General features: G+C 44.3%; 1 protein-coding gene across 1 annotated transcript in view; it reads right to left on the reverse strand.

Annotated features, from left to right (window-relative positions):
* Positions 1-14,129, reverse strand: part of LOC147684255 (putative cation-transporting ATPase 13A4) — a 291,659-nt gene that overhangs the window by 22,876 nt on the left and 254,654 nt on the right. The window contains exons 25-26 of the mRNA XM_086942617.1: positions 14,026-14,098; positions 7,703-7,877 (exon numbers count right to left, since the gene is read on the reverse strand). Coding sequence (XP_086798743.1) covers positions 7,703-7,877; positions 14,026-14,098 — 248 coding nt within the window. The remainder of the gene's footprint in view (positions 1-7,702; positions 7,878-14,025; positions 14,099-14,129) is intronic.

The following is a 14,129-nucleotide window of genomic DNA, read 5'->3' on the forward strand; positions in this document are numbered from 1 at the left end:
TTACATTTTCATTTAACATGTACCTGTTCCTCTGGTAATCCGTACAGCTTGCTGTACAGGGACAGAACCTCATTAGCCAGCATCACAAGCTCATCTTGGAAGAAGTCTGGGGCCCTGTCTCCTGCTTTTCCTTGCATTGTAGCTCCCAGAGGTAGGAAACAGTAGCAACAGCTGAAGAGGTGTTCTTGTTGGCACTTTCAGATTGCATGTGAGCTTTTTTGGAACATAAAACAACAGTGACAGCTAAAGAGGTGTTTTTGTTGGCACTTTTAGGAGGCAAGTGAGTTTTCTTGGAATGTGGCATGGATCTACATTAAATGTGAGATTGTCCATGGAAACAGACACATCCATTGGCTTTTGTACATTGCTTTCACACACGTTAACCTATGGTTATGACTGTTGTGAAGTTTCACACACACTACCCTGTCAACGTCTGCTGATATCCAACTCATTGCAAATGTCCTGATAGTGAGGTCAGGCTACCTCCATTTTGGATTGTTTAATAGTGTGTTTGTAAATGTTAAGTGCACCACCATCACTCAAAATGGTGGGTAGTTTGTTTGAATATACAAAATGCTAATATTGTTTAGTTGTGTGGTCTTATTTATACTTCCTTTTATGCAATTTGTTTTATAAATAAAGAATAATGTGTAAATAATACATGAAGATGTATTATTGACACATTTCTAAATAATTCGACATGTCAAAAATGTAATAAAACCCCCAAAATAAATGTTGTGTAAAATTATGTCACAAAAGCAACTTTCTTACATTGGTATTTTATTTCAATAATATGTTAGCAAGTTTGAAAAAAATTTTTTTTCAATTTTAAATGCAGACATAAGAACTCAGGGAGAATGAGAAGATGATGGCTTCAAGTTGTAAGACCATTTCCCGACTTTGCCACCATTGAAGAATGGGATATAATCAATACATTCAGATGAAATAGGAACATTATTATTGAATTATGTCATCAACTGGAGCCAGATCTTCTGCCTCACAATAGGAATACCACATCAAAAACACCAATATTGCAAATCATGGCAATACTCCATTTTGTGGCCACAGGTTCATTCCAATACACTGTAGCAGTGTCTGATGGAATGCCTCAACCAACTTTCAGTGGTGTGCTACAAGAAGTTATTTCTTCATTGATGAGACACATCAACAGCTTCATACATTTGTACGAAATGAGAATATTGTAAATGTGAAGGGAGATTTTTATGCTGTGGGTCGACTACGACATGTGAAATATACCATTCCAGGGCCTAGCAGAAAAATATTTGACAATTAAACAACTTAGAAGGATATATAGCATCAGTCATCATATAAACATCGCAAAGTACATGTATTAGAAAAACACTTATATTCAACATTCAAAATAATATACATAAAAAATCAACAAACTTTGATATGTGAAACAAATTACATCAATACAATAAAATAACAACCAAAATAAAACAAAAACATTTTCAAAACATAGCAGAAAATAGAGATTGATAAAAACAAATGTGAAAATATGATAGAATGACCAAAATAACATTGCATTATTATTTTAACAAAACAAAAGCAAGGCATCATGGTAGTTGTAGTCATTTTAATTCAAAATGAACAACACTTGCAAAAGTAACCATACCTAGCAAAAATATGCAGTAAAATGAACAGGCATTTACAGTATAAAACACATATATGAAATATGTTATAAGGTGAAAAAACACTTACAAGCACCATAACATCATGTGAAATGTATTGGAGAGTGACACATGTGAACCTAATATAACAAAATGCATCCAATCAAACAAGGCAAAAACAAAAAAAATAACATGAAGAAAAACACACATATTGACAATCATATTAGCAATTAGTAAAACAAGAGAAACAACAATAATGCTTCTTATGTCCCAAAGAAATTATATATAGGTTTATGTGTTTAAAAAGGGTCAAAAATATGTTAACAATAGCTGAATTCCATGCAAAAATTACATTTAGGTTTAGTGAGACTTTCAAAAGTGTAGCTTACCATTCTCATCTTCACCAGGGATTCTTGTCAAACCTTCAGGATCTGGGATCTCCAATACCTTCTCCTCCCAGGGATATAATTGTAAGAGGGGCTGGGAGAAGCACCACCAGTCCTCTGGGCCTCTAGGTGATGCTTGGAGGCCCGTGAATCCACACTCCCCACAGCGCATTCCACCTCCTCCCAATGTTTTACTGTGTTTGCAGGTTGCTTGCTACAACATTCACTCTGTCAACTACTATGGGCCACATTTGCCTTTACTGATCTATAGTTGTATTTTGTATTTTGTACTTGTCGTCCAAACAATTGTGGCTCTACTCTAATATTTTCATCCCCATGACTGAAAAATCTCCCTCGGTGAAACAGGGATTTCTCCTCCCTGCCATTATAAATTAATATTCTTAAATACATTTTATTACCCACAAGAAAATAAATGAAAGATAAAATGAAGAGAAAGCAAAACATCACCTAAGTCTACTGAAAAAAGTTCTCCTCAACAATGTTCTGCAAAGGAATAGCAAAGGAACATTGTCTGAAATTGAGTGTGTGTTATGGTGTGGAATGCAGGTAAGCATATCAGGTGTGTGATGCTAGCATCCATCCAAAAGCCACGGCAATAGCACAATGTTGAACAAGTCCCTCCATCGGGAATCCACTGCTAGGACAGAGTGAGCATGACTGAAAAATTAAAAAAAGGCGTGGAGCCATCCCGCCACGCTTACGGCAATTAAGTAATGTTTTCCAGAAGAGGAATCAGTTGCCTCAATGAAGGTAAACCGCTTATGCAATGTAAAATACTCTGTCAATGTGGATGGAGGGCCGGCCAGCCAACATCTAAATCGGGCGGGAATATGTCAGCTTCATGGAGTACTAACAAACCACCACGATGAAGGAATGATGAGTCCCATCGAGATCTGAATCAGGTCCCCAGTTTCTTTTTAGGAAGTGAAAGATCTCCAGCAAGACACAGCTGCAGACTGTAGCCGACGAGGGTTCACTGAAGCAGGATACCCCTTTTGCGAGCAGCTGCTGAAAAGGAGTTTATGCTGAGAAGAATGTAGTGGGAGCGCCAGTGAAAACAAGCCAATCAATGATGCACCTTCGGTGGATCAGAAAACAGGTAGGTCTGGGTCGCCTCTCGGTTTTCAGACCACTTTTTGGCTGGAAATGTTCCAAGTCTCTTTGGTTTTGGGCTATTTGGCACAGTTAGCACCACTTTCAAGGGTCCAAGACTGGAGGGGTACCACTTGGAGGGTGAGGACTCACACAGGCTGGGTCCAGGTGTGGGTTTAGATGCTTGGAGCCTTTCCTGTCTCTGAGGCATTGATCAGAAGGCCAGCCAACTAGCCTTTGATTCACTCAGGAAGTCTTGGGTTCAAATAGGAAAACAGGTCTCCAGCAGTAAGGCAGTCCTCTGAGGGCACAAGGAAGGCTTCAGACAGCAGGGCAGTCCTCTTTAGGCAGCAGGGCAGTAATCGGAAGTACACAGTAGGCCACAGGCAACAGGGCAGTCTTCTGGGGGTCCTTTTGCAGGTTCAGAAATGAACTGAGGAGTGGGCATGAAAGTCCTATTCGATGCCAGCTTTTAACTTTTTCTACCACATAAGTGCCTGGAATTTCTTGCTTCCTGCCCTAGTCCCAGGATATCATGAGCCACAAAAGACTAGTGTGAAGCTCTTTGTGTATGTGCTAAGGACAGGATTGCCCATCCTGCCAACACCCAATCCTTCTATTGTGTGGCTGTCTGTGAAGAATAAACAATGGCCTATGCCAAGTACACCCAGTCATGTGACCCAGAAAGAGTGTGCAGGCACAAAATATTAGGGCAGAAAAATGCCAACCTTCCAAAAGTGGCATTTTCAAAATCGTGACTTGAAATCCAACATTAACATTGAAGAGGATTTTAAATTACAATTCCTTAGACACCAACATGACATTTCCACATGCTCCCAACCAATTGTTGTCGCTTATTAAATGAATAAATGTAGCCCAATGTTATCCAATGAGAGAGGTAGGTGTCAGAATAAAAAAAAACAAATGTGTCAGTTTTTCATTACCAGGACATGTAAAACTTAAAATTATATACCTAACTATTCTAATGCAATGCAACCTTGCCTACGGGCTGTTTAGAGCTTATCTGAGTGGTGATTTATATTTATTAAAAATGGAGTTTTAGGATAGGCAAAGGGTTTATTTTGTCAAGTCGAATTTTTGGATTAAAACTGCATACAGGCTGCATTTACAGTACAGAGACATGTTTAAAAAGGCTGGTTAAGTTGATGGCACAATATGTGCTGCACGCCTACTAGTAGAATTTAATTTACTGGACCTGGGTACATATAGTACCATTTTACTAGGGACTTATAAGTAAATCAAATGTTCCAATTGGGTGTAAATCAATTTTACCATGTTTTAGGTGGCGAGAACAGGCACTTTAACAGTGGTTAGCAGTGGCAAAGAGCATGGAGTCCTAACGCCAACAAAAACAGATTTTGCAAACAGGAAGGGTGAAGGCAAGAGGTTTGGGGGTGACCCAGCAGAGAGGGCCTAATCCGACAGGCATATAGTGAAATAGCATATACTGATAGGAGAATATACTGAAAGAAGCATGTAGCGAAAGGGGTATATACTGATGGGAGCATATAACAATAGGAATATATACGGGAAGAGGAAATGGACATATAGCGATTGGAGCATAGTGCAAGAGTCAAATGCAGTAAAAGCAGCATTACTAATTCCAGTTTTCTGCACCACATCCCAAATATTAGCCACGCTACGCTTTTCACATACAGGTTCATGTCAGACATCCTTCCTAAGGGTTCTGAAATAGGAACCTCAATGAGTGGTGTTTTAAATGATATATTGTTTTATTTGCATATATATTACCCGACCTCATACCGCCTTGGGGACAGAGTGCTTCACATAGTAAGGACAATACAAACCTCTGCCTGAACGTTGGTGGATGTTTACAAAAACATACTGGCTGACGTTTTCATGAAGCATCAAATTCCATGAGAATTGACATTAGTAAAAGGTGTAATTGAAATGTACAGAATTCAAAGGATCACAACATATGCAGCTTGGAGGGTAGAGGAGGCAGATTTAATGTGGAAAGGAAGTTACAGTGGAAAAAAATATATATCTTTTGTCCTGGTACTCATGGGTGTTGGTGCGAGTCCTCAGTAGACAAAAGAGTCTTGTAAAGGGAAGAGGCAAAGATGGAGAAAGCTTGTTTTTCTTGATAGATGATCCTTTTTACCTTTAATGAGCTTCTAACTGCTAACCCCCATAACCAGTTGTTTGTCTAAACCTCCATCTGCTTCAAGCACCACTGGAAGGGAGCACACTAGCCCAATGGATTTAAAACAATTTGTAACAGCAAAAGTATGGGACATTTTTCTTAATTATGTCTATAGGTTCTTGCAGATGTCTTGATAGTGAGTAAGCCAACTTTTGAGGTGTGTACCACACAGTGTTGGAATAATCTTCCGCTCTCACTCCGTTTAAGTAGGTCGGAGCTTGAATTCCGTAAATCCCTCAAGACTTTTCTTTTTGGCTCTTAATTTCCACCTAGGACTTTTCGCTCTCTGATCTATTAGCGCCGGGACACCCCGTTGGGGTAGCTGCGCACTTCACAAAATACACAAATAAATAAATAACTGCTTTACTGGTAATGAAGGCATGTCATTTATGATTTTGTAGTACATTTACACTTGGAGGGCCTGATTCACAAACATAAGTTACACTTCCGAGTAAGTTTACACTATGTAGTATTTTACATTGTTCATTAATCACAAACTCTGAGTATAAACTTACTACAAAAGTATCAACCCCCAAAATAATGCAATTGACTGACTGTGTGTGGGTGTGATGTCCCTCCTTAAGCCCCTCCCCTCCCCTTGCTCACTCCTCTTACTCCTCCATAATCTCATCCCCTTTAGGAGTAAGTCCACCCCTATTCCTACCCTCTCCTCAATCAATCAATCAATCAGCATTTGTAGAGCGTGGCATTGTCACCCTAGGAGTTATCTAGGCATTGGTGTGCGAAGTCTTCGTCATGTCAGCTCCCCCACAATGGATCTTGAGAAAATGGCGGTAGAAAGGAAGAAACAAGCAGAAAAAGGCAAAACAGAGGGAAGAAAAATGAGTGAGCACAAAAGGCAAAACAGAGGGCAGAAAAACGAGTGGAAAAATGCAAAGCAGTGGGCAGAAAAATTAGCATTTAAGGGGAAAACAGAGGGCAGATAAAAGAGACAAAAGAGCAAAACAGAGCAAGAAAAGAGCAGAGGAGGCACAAACAGAGGGCAGCAAATAGACAGGCAGCAGAGGGTACTGCACTATGGGCAGGGGGAGCTAGCACGAGGACCTGCTCCTCTGTGTCCCTCCCACATTTAATACTAAAATCTACACTTACATGTGTGGATACTCCACACTCTCAGTGGGAATACCCACATACCTAAATATAGGCAAAACCTGAACTTTATAGTTTAGTTTGTGAACACCAAAAGCAGTAAACTGAATACTAAGTGTAAATTTACTCAAAAGTGGAACTTACCATAGTGAATTAGCCCTAGCATTTTTATTCCTGTGATATATAAAAAGGCCTCGAAGGCGGACTAGCCATATGGGAAGAGTAACTTGTTCTTGAAAGATGAGACTAATCAATTGAGAGTTCTCATGGGATATCACACACAAACCTGGTAAAACCTCGAAGAAAGTTCGATATCTCATCCTTCAGGTTATTAAAGAACCTGTTTCCAGACATAAGGGCCGATTAATAGAACTAATCTGAGATAAAATCCTAAACTTACTACTTTTGGTATTCACAGAAGGCATTTAGTAGTAGTAAAGTTATGATTCTTAACTTTACTACTACTAAATGCCTTTTGTGAATACCGAAAGTCGTAAAGTTAGGATTTTGTCTCAGTTTGGTAGTAGTAAAGTTAGGAGTCCTAACTTTACTATTACCTTTAAGTGCCTGGTGTGAATACCAAAAGTGGTAAGTTTAGGATTGTATCTCAGATTAGTTCTGTGAATTGGCCCCTCTGACTTTTGACTGATTGTGAATTCTGAGGGTTATCTTTTTGTTTTGATTTCCTTGAACAATTAGACTAACACACCTGAAAGCAATTATTTGTAGGGGACACGTTCAGGACTGGAGACAGTGTCTTTAAAGCCTTGGAGTGAGATGATTACCCTAGTGTAACCAGAAACCGTGGTTTTAAGAGCATTATCACTCTTTCATCTTTAGGAGGATGACAGATACAACACCACTCACTGAGTTATGCAGTTCTCATTCAGAGTACTATGAAATGGCAAAACTACTAAAAGAAAATAGAAAACCATTGGCCATATTTTCAAGAAAGGGCGATACTTTATCACCGCTTTTATCAGCAGGAAACTGCCGCTAAAGCGTCGATAATGGGCTTGATAATAGGCCCTTGTGAATTCCCATTGAAGCCCAGGTTCTGGTGTTAACCTGGGCTTCTAAGAGAATTCACAAGGGCAAACTATCAAGCCCATTATCGCCGCTTTAGCAGCAGTTTCCTGCCGATAATAGCAGCGATAATGTATCGCCCTTTCTTGATAATATGGCCTCATCTCTTTACATTAGCAATACAACTACAATTTTTATTTAAAACACTTAAAAACATTTGGAAAAATCCAAGCATAGGTGATGTTTACCTGTGGATATTGGTCTCATTATACCATGGCTGCATTTGAACTGAGACATAGCCACTGGCTAGCACGATGAAGATAAAGAAAATGTTCAGGATTATCGACAGGATCAGAGGTGGGGACATCAGTTGGGTTGGGGGTCTGTATGGAGCTAACTTTGGGGCGGCACCATTCAGACTCACTGAAAGAAAAGAAACATGTATGAATGTATTACACCTTGATCCAAAGACATCCACTGTCACAGTAATTGCTTCTTAATATTGTCCCAATTTAAACAAGCTTTGGCATTTAACATGATGTAAACAAGATCACAGCAATCCATACAGCTGGCTGTAGGATCTGCCACCAAAAACGGGTATGAAATTTCTGCATGTTTCCGGGCACTATGTATCTCATTGAATTCTTGTTTATCACAACAAATAGTTTGCAGCTGTTTTAGTTTAATTGGTTAATTTGACGAATCAAGACTTCAAGTCTCAGAAAGCATTAGTGTATAAAAATAAAGGTCCACCGGTGAACACACAGGGGCATATTTTTCATTGTGTCGCGCAGCACGTGTGCCATGCAAGAGGCCACGAGGGCCACACGATTACTAAGTCATATTCATCAAGCCACGCACAATCACCTTGCATGGCCCTGTGTGGCTTGATTCATCCAGAGTAAAGCAACGCAACCCAAACCGCTGCGCTGCGTTACTCTGCCCCCGGGAGGCGTTCCATGGATTGGAGCGTGGGCGTTCCATGGATTGAAGCGTGGGTGTTCCATGGATTGAAGCGTGGGTGTTCCATGGATTGGAGCGTGGGTGTTCCATGGATTGGAGCGTGGGTGTTCCATGGATTGGAGCGTGGGTGTTCAATGGATTGGAGCGTAGGTATTCCATGGATTGGAGCATGGGTGTTCCATGGATTGGAGCGTGGGTGTTCCATGGATTGGAGCGTGGGTGTTCCATGGATTGGAGCGTGGGTGTTCCATGGATTGGAGCGTGGGTGTTCCATGGATTGGAGCGTGGGTGTTCCATGGATTGGAGCGTGGGTGTTCCATGGATTGGAGCGTGGGTGTCCCATGGATTGGAGCGTGGGTGTCCCATGGATTGGAGCGTGGGTGTCCCATGGATTGGAGCGTGGGTGTTCCATGGATTGGAGCGTGGGTGTTCCATGGATTGGAGCGTGGGTGTTCCATGGATTGGAGCGTGGGTGTTCCATGGATTGGAGCGTGGGTGTTCCATGGATTGGAGCGTGGGTGTTCCATGGATTGGAGCGTGGGTGTCCCATGGATTGGAGCGTGGGTGTCCCATGGATTGGAGCGTGGGTGTCCCATGGATTGGAGCGTGGGTGTCCCATGGATTGGAGCATGGGTGTTCCATGGATTGGAGCGTGGGTGTTCCATGGATTGGAGCGTGGGTGTTCCATGGATTGGAGCGTGGGTGTTCCATGGATTGGAGCGTGGGTGTTCCATGGATTGGAGCGTGGGTGTTCCATGGATTGGAGCGTGGGTGTTCCATGGATTGGAGCGTGGGTGTTCCATGGATTGGAGCGTGGGTGTTCCATGGATTGGAGCGTGGGTGTCCCATGGATTGGAGCGTGGGTGTCCCATGGATTGGAGCGTGGGTGTTCCATGGATTGGAGCGTGGGTGTTCCATGGATTGGAGCGTGGGTGTTCCATGGATTGGAGCGTGGGTGTTCCATGGATTGGAGCGTGGGTGTTCCATGGATTGGAGCGTGGGTGTCCCATGGATTGGAGCGTGGGAGTCCCATGGATTGGAGCGTGGGTGTTCCATGGATTGGAGCGTGGGTGTTCCATGGATTGGAGCGTGGGTGTTCCATGGATTGGAGCGTGGGTGTTCCATGGATTGGAGCGTGGGTGTCCCATGGATTGGAGCGTGGGTGTCCCATGGATTGGAGCGTGGGTGTTCCATGGATTGGAGCGTGGGTGTTCCATGGATTGGAGCGTGGGTGTTCCATGGATTGGAGCGTGGGTGTTCCATGGATTGGAGCGTGGGTGTTCCATGGATTGGAGCGTGGGTGTTCCATGGCTTGGAGCGTGGTGTTCCCATGGATTGGAGCGTGGGTGTTCCATGGATTGGAGCGTGGGTGTTCCATGGATTGGAGCGTGGGTGGTCCATGGATTGGAGCGTGGGTGTTCCATGGATTGGAGCGTGGGTGTTCCATGGATTGGAGCGTGGGTGTTCCATGGATTGGAGCGTGGGTGTTCCATGGATTGGAGCATGGGTGTTCCATGGATTGGAGCGTGGGTGTTCCATGGATTGGAGCGTGGGTGTTCCATGGATTGGAGCGTGGATGTTCCATGTTTTGGAGCGTGGGTGTTCCATGGATTGGAGCGTGGGTGTTCCATGGATTGGAGCGTGGGTGTTCCCACTCACCCAACTATTCATTTGGGAGCATTCTTAGATTTACCATTACAGGTAAACCTGGTAATGCGTCAACATGCTATGTCTACCCAAATGAGGCATAACAATGAGACATGTTTTTAGTTTGCCTCTTTCTTTCCTCTTTCTATGTACGCTGCATTCTGCAGCACACTTAGAAAGAGGAAGATGCCTCTGGATTGTTTTTGTGCAGGAAGGTGTCCCTTCTTACAAAGATAATCCTGTCTGCAACGCAGGCCCCCTTGCACCATTGCACCCGGGGGCCTGCATTGGTGCTAGGCAGCACATAGTGTTCCAACACAAGGAAAGGACAAGAATGTGCCTGATAATGCAGTCCTCCCCGATCCCTTTCACACACAGCAGCACCACAAGGTCCCATTCTGTGCTGTGTGAAATGTTGATAAATCTTCCCCACACTATTCTGCGAGCATCCAGCGGTGCGAAATTATCATATCAGAGTGGTCTTGCTGCACAACCCAAGGTAGAAACGTCTGTTATGTTATGTTATGTGTTTTTTTCTTTTAGGCGCACAGATGCTCCAGCGAAGGAGCGTCCTGGCGCCCGACAAGGTAGCCGCACAACACAACGAAACAATAAATCGGAACAAATTGAAACTAAGGAAATAAGAAGGTTTTCACCGCACGGCGAAAGGAAAGCAGATCCCTAAGGGCTCGAATCGCCGGGGGAAGGGAGTTCCAGAGCACCACCGCATGGACTTGGAAGGAACGTCCGCCGGCCCTACTCCGCTTAAAGCGAGGGACAACCGCCAGTTCTAGGTCAGCAGATCTTAAAGCTCGAGCTGGGATGTAATGAACCAGAAGTTTAGAAAGAATCGTAGCTGGAGACCCCTTAAGGATTTTATAGGCGACACAGAGGACCTTAAACCGAATCCGCTGCGCCACCGGGAGCCAGTGCAACGAGCGCAGGGTACTGGAAGTGGGGCACGATCTAGGTAGTCCAACCACCGATCTTGCTGCAGCATTCTGGATCCGCTGTAGGCGTCCAATCTCTGCCTGGTTCAGGCCGACTAACAAGGAGCTCGCGTAATCCAGCCTAGAGATGACAGTGGCTTGGATTACGAGCTGCCTAGTAGAGGCATCGAAAAACTTGAGCACAGGACGAAGCCCCCGTAGGATGCCGAAACAACAGGCCGCCGTACGTTTGGTATGACAAGCAAACGTAAGGGAAGGGTCAAGCCAGACCCCGAGGTTTTTAAGCTCGGAGACTGGGGTGGGAGTAAGACCCAAATCCCCTGGCCACCATCTCTCTCCCCAAAGTTCCGGTTGTTTGCCAAAAATCATGACCTCGGTCTTACTAGCGTTCAGCTGGAGACAATTGGACGTCATCCAGCCGGCGACCGCCCGCAGTCCTTGTTGGAATCTGGGGGCATCCACATCGGCATCCCCGCTGATCGCGGCCTTACGTATAGGTTAAACAACGTAGGACTCAGCGAGGAGCCTTGGGGAACCCCAGGCCCAGCGGATGGTATTTGGACTGGTACGGCGGGACGGTCACGCTAAAGGCCCGATTGGCTAAAAAAGACCGGAACCATTGGAGAGCGATGCCGGTGACACCAACCTCCTCTAGACGACGCAGAAGGATCGGGTGCGATACGGTGTCAAAGGCGGCGCTCAGATCTAATAGCACCAGTGCCGCCGTTTGACCCGCATCAAGCACGGAGCGAAGATGCTCCACCATATACAGTAGAGCCGTCTCCGTGCTATGACCGGCCCGGAACCCATTCTGCGTCATGTCGAGGACATAAGCATGAAGTAGATGTTCCGAGAGGACCGCGTTGACATGCGCCTCAGTCACCTTGGCAGGCCACGGTAGCAGTGAGATTGGCCGATAGCTCTCTGGCTTCCTACCATCCAAGTTAGGTTTCTTAAGAATCGGCCTAACCATGGCCCGTTTCCACTTCAGTGGAACTACACCGGATGTGAGCGACGTATTAATCAAAGAACATAGCGGTGAGATGTCATGTACAGCTAAGTCTTTAAACACAGCCGGGCAAAGCGGATCCGCAGGGGACCCCGACTTCACTTGGTGAGCCAGTCTGCCGAGGCTTTCAGGTGTTAGAATTGGAAAAGAATGCAACTCCTCTGAAGTCAAAGGCTTAAGAGGGGTGTCGGTCGAAGGAGTGGTCGACGGAAAGGCCCGATAAATAGCATTAACCTTTTCCATAAAGAAGTCCGCCAGTGTTTCACAGTGCTCAACAGAGCTCTGGTAGGTTGCAGTCACCTTTTTGGCAGTAAGGTCTTTCAGCACCTTAAAGACAGCCTTTGAGGGGTTGGAGCTAGTCCGGAATTGCAAGGCATAGAAAGCGGCGCGGGTTCTGCACACTGCCCGATGATAGAGTTTCACAGCGGCCGAATACAAAACCTTCTTCTCGTTGTTATAGGTTTTGCGCCAGACCCGCTCTGCACGCCTACATGTAACCTTATGTGTCCGTAACGAGTCATCGTACCATGGGCTGGATTTACTGGCCCCCGTTTTACAACAAACAATAGGGATGAGAATGTCTAAACCCTGGTTACCCAGTTACAAAAGCCATCATAGTCCTGATCTGCCGACCCAGTTATATCTAGTGGGTCGGACGACAAGAGATGGAAAAACTCGTCCAACTTTAATTTGTTCCATCGCCGTCTGGGGATAGAACACACCACTGATTTAGGTTGAATAGCCGGTGTGGGGCACTGGATCTGTATCAAATAATGATCAGTCCAGGCCAGCGGTGTAAGGCTGGAAATGCTGGCATCCGCAAAGTTGGTAAAAAACGGATCAAGAGTATGGCCCCCTATATGGGTAGGCAGTGACACCAGCTGAACCAGCTGGAGCGCCTCCAGATCTGCCATAAAACTGGACACCGTAGGGCTAGATAGATTGTCGAAGTGCAAATTTAAATCCCCAATAATGGAGAAGTTGGAGCACCCTGCAGCCAGCTCACTAATGGCACCTGGTAGTGCCGCTCTAAAGGCCACTACACTCCCTGGGGGCCGATAAATCAGTAGCCCCGACATGGTGAAATTAGGCGTAATAGCCACCTTAAACATTGCACTTTCGCAGCCAGAGATGGATAGAAACATTCCTTTAATGAAATTGGATTTACTGGCTGACCGATTTAACTCTGAGTGCTGTGAAACTGGTTGATAGTTCCCAATACATGTCCTCTGGCACCTAAAAACTGTGAAAGTTTATGTAAGCCTCTCCATCCCCCCCATTGACATATTTGGATTTTAACTAAGACCAAAGTAATACAGTGCAGATATTCACCTGTGACATGAACATTTCATTCACATGTGGGCTGTTATGTAGATGGTTCCACCATTCCTGTGTGATTTTAAAATGCTTCCTTCACTTGTGAACTGTTGTGAGCAAAGTTGGACCAGGCACACATCAAAGGAAACTGTTGTATTTATATATTTACAAGTCTACTTATGAAATTAGTTCATTGACCTATAAGAAGTGCCTCGAAAAGCCTCAAGGTCTGGGTGCATAATGTGTGTTTCCAGGTGCATATGTCTGTCCGAGCAGGTAAATTTATGTTTTTGTGTGTGTATATGTGTGTGCGAGAGTGTGTCAATATTTAGGTGGGTGTGGATGTTAACGGGTGTGAGTGCATCTCTAGATGAGTAATACCACACACACTCCACATCAGAGTTCAATGGCACACCACCCATGACAAGGCTTTTGAATTTTCTCTCTGTTGTGTCACTCTTGTTGTAACCTGGTTCTCTGTTGTGGCCCTGAGCTTGTCCCTAGCTTGATAAATCATGACATAGTGTGACTAGTAGTATTTCAACATGTATGTACCGGTGCATAATAAAAGGGTTGGGAAATTCCATGCTCACAAGAGTGTAGTGGTGCAGCCAGCCACTGCAATGTAGATATTATGTAACGAGAATAAATGTCTATCCGTGTTAGACAGAGTGTAGACTCTTACTTGTTAAGCACACCACAGTTGTGATCGTCACATCATTAATGAGGTACTGGAGCTTTCCAAGGAATCTAAGCTTCTGCAATAGTGAGAAAACAGTCAAGTAATAG

The sequence above is a fragment of the Lissotriton vulgaris genome, chromosome 11 (assembly GCF_964263255.1).
Source record: "Lissotriton vulgaris chromosome 11, aLisVul1.2, whole genome shotgun sequence".
Taxonomy (NCBI): domain Eukaryota; kingdom Metazoa; phylum Chordata; class Amphibia; order Caudata; family Salamandridae; genus Lissotriton; species Lissotriton vulgaris.